The sequence below is a fragment of the Rattus rattus genome, chromosome 5, assembly GCF_011064425.1.
Source record: "Rattus rattus isolate New Zealand chromosome 5, Rrattus_CSIRO_v1, whole genome shotgun sequence".
Lineage (NCBI taxonomy): Eukaryota > Metazoa > Chordata > Mammalia > Rodentia > Muridae > Rattus > Rattus rattus.
This window is the reverse complement of record NC_046158.1, coordinates 20,222,899-20,235,319: the sequence shown is the minus strand read 5'-3', so window position 1 is coordinate 20,235,319 and position 12,421 is coordinate 20,222,899. Positions and strand designations below refer to the sequence as shown.

At 34.7% G+C, this 12,421-nt stretch overlaps 1 protein-coding gene across 1 annotated transcript in view; it reads right to left on the bottom strand.

The window, feature by feature from the left end:
* The window catches only part of LOC116901382 (low-density lipoprotein receptor-related protein 1B-like), a 199,002-nt gene that overhangs the window by 137,450 nt on the left and 49,131 nt on the right, over positions 1-12,421 (bottom strand). The window contains exons 3-4 of the mRNA XM_032903249.1: positions 3,106-3,306; positions 558-803 (exon numbers count right to left, since the gene is read on the bottom strand). Of these exons, the coding sequence (XP_032759140.1) occupies positions 558-803; positions 3,106-3,306 (447 nt within the window). The remainder of the gene's footprint in view (positions 1-557; positions 804-3,105; positions 3,307-12,421) is intronic.

The following is a 12,421-nucleotide window of genomic DNA, read 5'->3' as shown; positions in this document are numbered from 1 at the left end:
TATCAATCTGTCTATCAATCAATCATTTATCTATCTCTCTATCTTCTATCTATCTTTCTATCTGTGCCTTTCATTTTTATTGGCTACAAATTCATCCTGGTTGGTAACAGCATTAATGGTCTGAAGACTGCATTAATAAAATGAAAGAAATGCTTTCTCTAATCAGGAAGTTAGTTGAAGCTAAAGCCTGCTGTTTTCTCCAATAGATTTCAGAAGTGTGTTCTAGCCACATAACTGTAAGGGTCACTGGAACTCAATACAACTTAAAAGATAATGTAAATTTATCATTATCTGAAGTCCAATTTTAGTAATGTGTAATTTCAAAGGTGTGATGTATTCAGGATGAAGGGCATATTAGAACAGTAATAGTAATCACATGGCTAAGGGTCTGAGGGCTATGATAAGAAGGAATGCTACAACACCCTTTCTGGAAGGTGTTAGAATAGGGTAAAAATGACCTATGGCATTTAAAGGTGACTTACAGAATAAATAGAACCCCTTCATTATTTTTTCAAGTGTTTTTGGATTTGCTTTCATTGTTTGCAGTATTTACTCACCCACACTGATGCAGCTTTCCCCATCAGTATCCAACGCCCAGCCTTCATAGCAGGAGCATTTGACCATGTGTTTGTGCTGTTCGCACACTTGGCTGCACCTCAGGTGGGAGGAGCAGTAGTCTACGATTTCACAGGTTCTATTGTCCTTCTTGAGCTGATGTCCTTCTGGGCAGGAACAGACAATTCCTTTTCCAGGTACAACAGAACAGTGGTTGCTACAGCCTCCATTGTTGAGAGAACATTCATCTGTCAAGAGACAAACGTTCTTAGTCAGATTGTTTATCTCAGTTCATGCTACTCATTGATTGAATTCTCTAAGTCTGGAATTACACTCAGAGATTTTATTACCCGATATAAACCAATCCCCCACACTCGATGGATACAAACACTGATAGAAATGATTCAATAGGAAAGTTTACTTATAAATGATAATCATTGGGAAAGCAATTTTCCATTTCTACTAAATTTATAATATAGCTTCTGTTAGCTCATTGATGTAAATGTGTTCAGTACTTTTGTTAAAACTGGAAAATTACCCTCAACCTTTTAGAAGCTGTTTAAAATTAGTTGTAAATGCCTTTCAAAAGAGAGACAAACATTGTTTACTTGAGTATTTAATGATTATAAATACATATGTGTATATGTAATTATAGTGATAATAAGGAATAGTTTTCTTTTTTTGTGTGTGTCCTATATATTAGTTGTCATGACTAATTCAATGGGGGCATAGAAATATATAATACAGAAACAAAATTTTTCTGGTATTTTAGAACTAGTGATGAGCAACCATTACTGAAACACTTTAGCATCCAGAAAGACATAGAAAATATCTAATTTTATATCAGTCTGACATTAGACAATTAAACTTAATGAATGAATAAAATTAAAATTAAAAAGGGAATATAACTAACAAAATTTAGACCAGCATTTTCAGTGTGAGCAAATTTCAGAATGTCATGTTCTTAAGTAAGATAGCAGATTCCTGTTTTTACAACCCCATAGACCCTACTATTTTCTCTTGCCCCCTACTGTTCTGAACTCTTCCCTTATGCTCCCTACAGTTTCCTACTATTCCTAAGCAGGAAACAGGTACACAGCAACAAGCCCAGAAGCTTCTCATTATTTCTTTGCATCAAAAATATTGTTTTGAGTTGGGTATGCATCCCTCTAAACAATGAACTAGGAAGGCTGTAGCAGGTGGAGCTTTGTGAGTAAGAGGCCAAGCTGGTCACCACCATGAGTTTGTGGTTGACCCTGTTTACACAGTGAGACACTATGTTAAAATAAAAAGCCAACCAAATCAAGCAACAACAAAACTCAAACAAAAATAAGAATTTAACAATTGTTTCTCAAAACCGGTCTAGTTGTGCTTCTTCAGGGAAGTGAGAAAAATGACTGCTGTGTAATAACTGACAGATTGTAGCAATATTTTCACGTAGAACTTAAATGTTCCTGTTGACTCTAGAAGTATATTTCTTGTAAAAATGGGTTGTAATTTCATTAGCCATTTTCCTTTAAGAATTGAATTCAAGTTAGGTATTATTTTGGAAAGAAAAAAATAGATTTACTTTCAAATATGCTTGTTCTGAAGTAATCATAATCATTTGAAAACTGTAGCCATTTTGAAGTAGTTGCTCCATTTTAGTTCAATTGATTCCCCTTTCCAAAAGAACTACAGTAAAGAAATGTGCCCTGAAGGTTAAAAAGGGGGTTTCATAAGATTTTTAGTTTATTTCAAATATAAATTTTTGTCTTAGCACTAAGAATTGCTGTTGCTCTTTGTGGATTTAAGTAACATTAAATAGGAGAAACGAAACTATTTGGATAAGTCAAGTCACCGCTATCCTTTCTTGTTCATTACCTTGTTTATTTGTTGTTCTTATCATTATTTACACACTTACTGAAGCCTCTATCAGGATCTCCTAGCAAACATACCTAAATCCTCTGCTTGATAACTTTCTGATTTCCTCAAGATAGACAATGCTTTTTTATTCTTTCCCTTCATATGTATTGTTTGACATAGGGAGATGGCTATTCCAAGTTCTTTTAAAGTCTGTTGAATTGATCATTTTAGCTAGATAAGCATACTTAGGGAAATTATTATACAAGGACTTCAAACAGCATCGTAACAACTCAGATAATAGTCTGTCTTAAATCTATCTTCCCTTCTTCCTGTAGCAAACAAAACCACAGTTTTTCTTAGAATGTCTGGCTTCTCTTCAACAGTAAGTTGCATTCTCTGTTCTCAGTGACATCCTGACACTAATCAGCTCAGCTATAGAATAGTAGCCAGAGATGTAACACTTGCAGAGATCTCTGGTAAATTATTATGTTTGTTTGTTTTTTCTTGCTTTCAGAAACTCTTGATCATATTTAGTATAATTTATAAAACCACTTCATGCCTTAAAGTTAAATATAAGCATAAATGCAAAATGTCTCATTTGTAGGGAATAAGTGGAATGAATAAATTCTTTGATAACAAGTATTTATGAATTAACTAAAGGTTCTAATGCCTGGAGAGAAGTATATATGACAAAACAAGCAGTACCACAAAGGTCGCCTTCATCTGACCCATCTGGACAGTCCTTTCTCCCATTGCAGAGTTTCTCTGGCTGCAGGCACACAGAGGTATCATTGGCACAAGGGTACTTGGGTGGTCCACACAAGAAACTATCACAGTCTTCTTCATCAGACTGATCCTCACAGTCAACATCTCCATCACATACCCAGGCATTGTTGATGCATCGCCCTTAAAGGAAAGGAACGAAAATTTGTTTGTAATTTGTAATTAATTCAAAATAAGGAACAGCCATTAAATGTCCTTGTCAGAGTCAGAATTATTTGCCATTAGCAAAATAATCTATTTCTGATAGCTTGACAGCTTGTTTTCATGCCAGTATCAGAATATTCTTGTCTTGCTTGTAGTCTAAACATTGTGTTTTCTTAATTTTAAACTATTGTTCATATTATTAAATAAAAGTGGATTCTGTGAGTAGCTGAATGTGTGTTATAGTTTGAAGTAAATTTTCGTTATTTGTAGTGGATGGTGGTTATTGCAGAAACTCACAAATGGTCAGTGGGGAGAGCACAAGTGATTTTGGAGTGTTCTTCTAAACATAGAGCAGCTTTATCACTCCTACTCCAATGCTTAGGGGCCATCCAGATAGAATGGAAAGAAAGATTACAAAGGAATGAGGTCAAGTCAGAGTAAAGTGAAACAGTGATTTCTGGATATGACAGAACCACTGCATTTAGGGAATCATAGTAGTTAGTATTGCTTGGAAAAGGCTTAAACAAGAGCAATCCAGACAACAGGGAAGGAATGTCTCAACAGCTCTCCCACTGAGGAGCTGTGAACAGTTGTTAATTTATGTTTTATTTTATATTATTTAATTTTTCGTCTCCCTTCCTCCTCTTCTCCGAGTCTTTCTCCTCAACCTCTGGTCTCTCCCCATCCACTCCCCCTCCCTTTCTCTTTAGAAAAGGAAGGTCTCCCATGGATTTTAGCCAACCTTGGTATATTGACCTTGGTATATTGCAGTAAGACTGGGTATATCTTCTCCTATTAAGGCTAGACGAGGTAGACCAGTAGGAGGATAGGGTCCCAAAGAAAGATAACAGAGCCAGACATAGTACCTCTTTCCACTGTTAGGAGTTCCACATGAAGATCAAACTACATAGCTGTGTAAATATGTGTAAAGTGTGTAGGTTAGTCCTACGCATGGTCTCTGTTTGGTGGTTCAGTCTCTGTGAGCTCCTATGAGCCCAAAGAGAGTACAGGAAGTTTGGATAGGTTGGGAAGATTGGTGTTGATCCAGTAGCAGCTAGAGGAGGGGTTGAGGTTGATTAAAGTACAATATATGAAAATCTCAAAGAGTTAATAAAAATATCACATTAAAGAAGAATAATATTTTGACAATTTTGATGCACACCAATAGAACATGTATAAATGTTTTCCTTCTACTGGCTTACAAACAAAAATGGCTGCTGGCCATCATGTTTTCAAAGTCAACATGTAAAGCACACCCTGGACAAGGAATGTTGTTGTCTGTGAAATCCTGTTTTGTTACAGATCTTGGTGGTGATAGTTTTACTGCAAATTATGCTTTTTCACACATTATTTTTATTTTTCTAGGTGGAATACATATTAGTGAGTAATACAAATTTTATAATGTATCTGGAGATTGTTAGCTGTCTGATTTAAAAGATTATCATTCCAAAGTTTAGCAAAGACACAACCAACTAAAACCATTTTATAAAATGGAAAATTGAGGTAAAGGCACAATTTTGCAAGAAGGAATACAAATAACCAAAAAATAAACTCAAGTTTGTTCAATATTGACCAGTATGAAAATGCAAGTTTAAACCAAGAGTTATTATCTCTTCTCAGTTACATGGATGTGAAAAATAACAGTTTTAGTCAGGTGAGACAGTTCACTCAGTGAGTGAGGAGGTTTGCTGCGAAGCTCTATATGAGTTTAATATCCAGGATCCATGGTAGGAGAATGGAAAAACTCTTACAAGTTGTCCTCTGACATTCACACATGCATTGTGGTATATGTGTGGGTACATAACCACAAGTAAAATAAATTAACTTACAAAACAGACAATTTCTTGTCAGGTTTATTTTGATACATTAAATAAATAAGAGCTAAAAAATGAAGTAGTATTATTGTCTATTAATGGAAGAATAAATTATAGTCACTCTGTAGGCATGCATGTATACACACAACACACACACACATGAAATTGGATGTTATTCTTTAAAAAGAGTATATTTCTGTCACTTCCAACAATGTGGGTGGAATTGGAAAAAATTATGTTAATGGAAGTAAATCAGATACATAAATATATTATCACAAGTTCTTTTTCACATGTGTATGTTAAATAAATGAGCAAAAAATCAATATAACATAACATAGTCATTACTAGAAATTATCAGAGGAGAGAAGCATGGATAGATAGGGAAGGAATTGATCAATGCATATTAGATAGATATATTGAAATAACATAAAGGATCCCATTAATATGTACACATCATAAATGTCAATAGAAACTAAAAAAGTGTTCCAGGTATATTTCTTTATAGAGTTTTTGTCAAATTAGTATGATATAAATAACCCAAGACATGTATCAGTATTTTGCATGTTACAGAAAGACTGTCAGATATTCAAAGTCCCATCCCAAGAAAGTAACTAGGATTGCAGTGTAATATAATGCAATAATGATTTTAGTGACAAGGAATGAGCACAAAGGACTAAGAAAGAATCATATAAGACTCTAGTTTAAAAGGGTGTAAAAAAAAGTAGAGGTGGGCTTTCTTGCACACTAAAAGGAGCATGTATGTATTAATATGCATTAGTTCATTTCCATAAATGCATTAGTCTAAGTATACATATGCCTTGCTGTGCTCAAGTGTCTAGTTTCAGAGATGTTACAGATCCACAGTTGACCAATTTGCATGTATTTTATACTAAATGGCCTATTTTTTTCCTATAACATGCCCATATTACTGAATTAGTTATGAAACCCAAATTTAATACAGTGTAAGTGTTAAATAAATATTTGTAAATGTTACTTGGGGTATAGTAACATGAAAATGCATATTCAATAGATATGTAGTATAGACATAATTTTCTTTAAAACAGTTTTAGTCAGTAGTCAGTTTATTCTATGGATTTCAAAACGTACAGCTGCAGAGGGAAACCTTTCCAGAAGACTGCACAGGTGGAGACTGTTGTCTCTGTGAAGAAAAAATGAGGCTCTGACAACACAGAGCAGAAACGAGATGGACTTTGAAAAATACTTCTGTGGTGTACTATCTATACAACTTTTCCAACAAATTGTGGGTTGGTTTTTTTTTTTTTTTTTTGATTTTTTTTTTTATTAACTTGGATTTCTTATGTACAAAATTCCTTTCCTGGTTTCGGGCAAACATCCTTCCCTCCCCCTTCCTTATGGGTGTTCCCCTCCCCCCCCCCATTGCCGCCCCCCCATCTAGTTCACTGGGGTTCAGTCTTACTTTTCCAACTAATATTCATTGCTACCTACGGGTTGGTTGGTTTAAAAATGGTGAAGATGTGATACATGTGCCCCTGCCACAAAGTCTAGCAGACTGGACAGTCAATTGTACAGCTTGTGTATCCAGATACTCTGTGAGGCATTCTTTCACAGAGGCCATAGAAAACAAAGCATAAAATTCCTTGGCCCTGTCTGTCACATTCGGTGAGGAATTTATAAGCCAATTCAGAAGGCAAGATCAATGCACACACAGTCCACAATTGTTCTTTGAAATATGGCATCTTCTACTTAAGGAATAAATTGTATGGAGTCACGAACAAAATTAACACAATAATCATGGAGTCCAAGAATGAGCTAGGTCCACCTTTGAATTGGTTAATCAAGGCAAACTTTTCCTTGTCCTCAAGTACCACCAATGCCTCCTGACATTCTAACCACAGGATCCAGAATAATATTAGAAAAATCCTATCTGCATGCAAATCACTGTTGATCTTTCACAGTCAAAATTACAGTGAATCTATGTTCAATCACTAATGCAATGTCAGCATCACAAGATAAAGAAATCCCATTCACAGGATTGTCTGCAAATTGCCAGAAATATCATTAATTTCAGGACCGAGCCTATATCAAATTTCCAAAATAGAAAAAAAAGAAACAAAACAAAAAACCCTCCCTCGCATTTTTTAGGGAAGGTTTGAAGCTGAATTGTTTCTTCATATCTTATGTGTTTAATTGGAATTCTAACCAGCATATAGATAAAGTTGAACTTACTATTGTAAGTTTCAAAAGTTTGAACTCACAGTCATTAGTTAAAGATTGTTGTTTGTTATTGATTTTGGATCAAGATGGATTATCACATCTTGAATTCATTGACAAGATCTTGAATAGCCGTTAGTGTGGGTCTATGTGGGACTATGCTGCCACCTGCACATAGAAAAAACTGGAATATGCTCCTTGTTAGTATTATCAAAAGAAAAACAAATTAATAGTGGTCATCTTTAGTAGAGAAATTATTAATAGCTATGTAAAACTAAATAGAACTTAATACTATAAAAACAGTACCCAATATACCTAAATTCTTACAGCTTCTTTAAAAGGTTGAAAATGTTAAAATAAGATGCAAACAAATAGAAGCTTGCTGTTTGCATATTCTTTCTTAGGATGGGCTGAAAGTACTAGAGGAAGAAGATAGTTGCTAAATAGATTTCCATATATTTTCTGATGTATTTACATTGTTTCTTAATCTGATTACTGTATTGCCAGATTTTTATTATGGTAACTGTACAATTTTGCTTCCAAGCAAGACTATTAAAATAATTTAGTAGCAACAATAAAGCTGAAAAGCAATAAACCAGCCTGGTGGAACAAAGTCATCTAGTACAATCACACTGTCACACACACACACTCAACCAACGGATATGTTTGTACTGTACACATTCCCCATTAACACTATTACAAAATCAATAGCTCAGGAACAATTGCATGGACTTCTGAGTATACAATATATAGTACTGCTTTGAAATAATCAAATATCTCTTCTTGAGATTTTTCTTCTCTATTAAACTATTTTTAAGTATTTTTTGAATGAGGCTCCTGATTTTGAATTTTTATTGGATTTCAGGCTGTGTCAAGGTATGTGTGACTCTGTATCTGTACACATTCTAGTGCTTTTTTTTTTTTTCTTTTCTCTCTTTTTTTTTCTTTGTTATATTCCAATTGTTTTTTTCTTCTTATTTTATGTTATTTTTATATTTAAAATGCTTGTTTATCTTCAAAGAAGAGACTGAAAGGGTTTTATGGTTTTAGATGAGAAGAAAGGGGCAAGAACTTGGAGGAGTAGGGGAAATTGTAATCAGGATATAAATTGAATGAAGAAAATTCCAATTTCAGGAAAAGAAAAAAATCAGCAAAAGACAAAGAATTTTTATGAACTAATTCTCTAACATTTATATTTTTGTAAGTTTGTTCATTTGGTTTTGTTTTTAGTACTGTCTGGCCTGTTACTGATTATTTCTATGATACTAGCCATAAGCTCCCAGATATCAGCTATCTCGGCCTACTAAGAGCCAGTATTAAAGGTTGGCGCCACGACAGAAGGCTAGAATTTTAATAAAGGTAATATGTGTTATTAAAGGAACTATAAAATACAGATCATAACTAATATTAGAAATATGAAGTCTGGCAAGATGGCTCAGAGAGTAAAGGTACTTGTGGCCAAGTCTAAAAACATGAGTTCAATTTTTGGGGAGAATAGATTCATGTCCTATGAACTGCACAGGCATCCTATGCATGTGTGTGTGTGAAAACATAAAATGAATTAAAATACTTAAGTATTAAAAAGAATATAAATATGTGGCTAAAGAGATGCTCAATGAGAAACAAAGATTTGCTGTACAAGTGTGAGGTTCTGAGTTTGAATCTGTAGACCCTAGGTAAAAGGCAAGTGGGAGCATCTGTACCTCAGATTTCCCATAGAGGGAATGTAATCAGAGACGGAAAAATAGCCAGGATCTAATGCACAGATTGTCTGGAATACACAGTGCGGAACAAAAAATACAGCAATGACAACAATAACAACAAAATATGTCTCAAATAAAGTGCAAGGCAAGAATGGACAGGCAGTCAAGTTTGCTCTCTAACCTTCACAGAATACATATATACCTATACTCCCCCCTTACACAAAGAATGTGAGCATGAAGAGAAAAAGAATATTTGAGACATCCCAGTGGAGAAAGTGATATATTTATAACACTGCTAAATGACTTGTTATATGAAACAATGCTGCTTCTTCATACATTTTTGTTGCTCTGACAGTTCTGAGATTCACTCTGATTTAGAAAATATTTATCTTGTATTGCATGCTTAGCAAGCTAGTGAAGAGTGTAGGGAGATCAGAACTACAAAGTCTTGATGATGTATTGATGTACCAATGTTGAGCATAGAGAAAATAATAGCTATTTAACCAAAACAGATGGCTGTGAAATTTCAAGGATATAGAAACCTTTTTATATTTGAATATTTAATAATTCTATATCATGAATATACCTTTTATTTTATGCTAAAGTTAGTTTCCTTAATGTATAAATATGAACCATACCCACAAAACCATGTATATTGAATTTTGTACATGATTTTAGGTATGATTACAAGTATATCCAGTTTTAGCAATATTTGTTTAATCTAACTCAGATAATTGATGGATATTTCTCCTTGTGAAATGCATTAAGTTAAAGAAATGTGGGACCTGTTATAAAAGGAACAATTAAGCACTGTGAGGTTGTATATCGAGCACTGTCAATTAGCAAATGAAAGCGTGTTTTCTAAATTTTAGACAATAATTTTTTTCTGTGGCATTCAGATGATTTCATTGGTTACGATTTGCTAAGAATCCCATTCTGAGTTTCTAAATTTGAGAGACTGTGAATAATTTTTTCAATGTCAGGAAAAGTTGGACATGATCATAAGATACAAACAATATTTCATCCTCAGGTGAAAGTGTACTGTTCAAGAAAAAACACTGAAATGGCATTCCAAGTAGCACTAAACTTCATCCCATCAATCATGAATAAAAAAACCATATGTAATGTCTTACACATTCAATAGAATTTTTTTAAAATTTAAACAAAAAGGAAAAAGACTGAAAAATAAGGAAAACTAAAGGCTGTTTAAAAAAGGGGCAAGGTCAAGGAAGAGCCTGAAAGTACCAAATGACAGTAGACTGAGTATCGGAAATTTTAATTTTGAACATTATATTTTATTGAGTGTTTGGGATTTTCACATCATGCTTCATGATCACTCTGATTTCTCAGTCCTCTATGTCTGCTCACCACTCTTGTGAACCCACCAAAGTAAATAATGAAAAATTAAAATTAAAAGAATAAAAGAAAGAAGAAATAAAACAAGTCCAATTTGTGTTATCTGTATATTCACGGAACCATGGCCAAACTCTCATTGGCCTACCCCTTAAGTGGAGCTGAGATGATCCCTTGCTGTCCCCATGCCACAAGCCATGGATTGTGGAGAACACAGCTTCCTTATCACAATTTTTTAAGAACTGCCTTCAACTATTTCCTGTTTGGATTGAAATGTTTTTGAGGGGGAGCAATGGGGGTAGTGGTTGACATCTCTCAACCATGTTGATCTTTCTCAACTCTGCATCTGCAATCACGGATATCAGTATGAAAGTCTCTTCCTTGCTCTTTACCACTACTGGGAGTACAGATCATGGGCACTCACATAGTTTCTAGCTAAAGCACAGACAATGAACATTGTCCCTGGCTGCTATAGGACCACAGAGCTAGACAAGGCCCCCAGAGACAGCCCATACAATGGACATCAATCACTATGGCTTCCAGCAACAGCACAGCCCACTCACATTAATATGGCCCCTAGATGCAGAACTGTCTCTGGAAGTCAAAATAAATCCTGGATGCAGTAGGACTATGAGCACAGACATGACCCTTAGTGGAAGCACTGACCTCAAGTCAATGACTTGAGGTCATTACCATGGTCTCAAGTAGCAGCACAGGTCACTCACATCAATATGCATCCTGGGGACAGTAGAGGACACAGACATCAACATGGCTTCAAACTGCAGACCAGAAAAGAGACATTCACATGCTTTTGGTGGCCCACAGGGATGAATTTCAACACAGACCCTGACTACAGGGCTAGGGGAGGACCTTGGAGCCAGGCATGGCCCTTAGGGGCAGCACACAGTGAAAAATCACCATGGCCTCAGGTTTTCATTGTATCTATTCTGTCAGGAGACTGGAGCAAATGGCTAAATCAACTGACCTTCCTGTGATACTGAAGTGCAAAGATAGAAAATTATGAACTGAAGAATTACTTGCGGTAACTCAGAGAGAAATTTTAATTAATGGTAGGATGAAAGGCCTGATGGGATTTTTATAAAGGGAATGTGGAAACAGAGAAAAACAAAAAAAATTGTCTCTAATTGATGTGTTTATGGAGAAGGTAATTCATGTGGCAAAAAGAAAATAGAGAGCAAAAAAATTAAAATGATAAAACTAAACATTGTATGAGAGAAACACACTGCAAAGACCCTTAAAGCAAAACAAAACACAAAACAACACAAGCAACAATAAAACAAAACAAAAGGGATGGACAATGTTAGCCTTGGAAAGAATAAACACACAAGTTACAATTTTTTGCAGAGACAAATCAACAGCAAATATATAATGCTGATGAGAAGAAATGAATGGAGTTTTTTTATTAGTTTGTGACACGTAGATGATGAGAAGCTCACCAAGAGGTGAAATAAATAAATGGAGGTGTGGGTAATAAATGGAAGAATTCTGCTGGCTAATTATAGAATATGAAGATCCTTTTAGGTATACAACTTCAGATTAAACTCATTTTTCATTTCATATTAGCTGATCGAATACTGACAGAAAACAGGTCAAACTCAAAAAATATAACAAGGCCATCTGATTCATAAAGAATTGTTACAGCACACCTGTGGAGCAGAGAGCCGAACACCAGATAAGGTAAGCCCAGAGCTCATCAGCTGATTTGGATACATCCTTTCACTAAGGGTTACTTTATACATACTTCTTCCTGACTTTGAGACATGACAGGAAAATAAATGTATGTTGTGTATTTTAATGGAATTGGATGTGAAGGAATGTGGCTTAGCATCAATTTATAGCAATTGCTGGGAAGACAGTTAATCAAAAGAAGATGCTATAAAAAATGACACTTACATCCTTTCCCCATAGCTCTCCATCCCTTTATATTGATAGAAAAAAATACAACAAATTTTAGTTTGAAATCTTTAAGAAATAATCTTTATTATAATAATCTATATTATATGTTTAGAT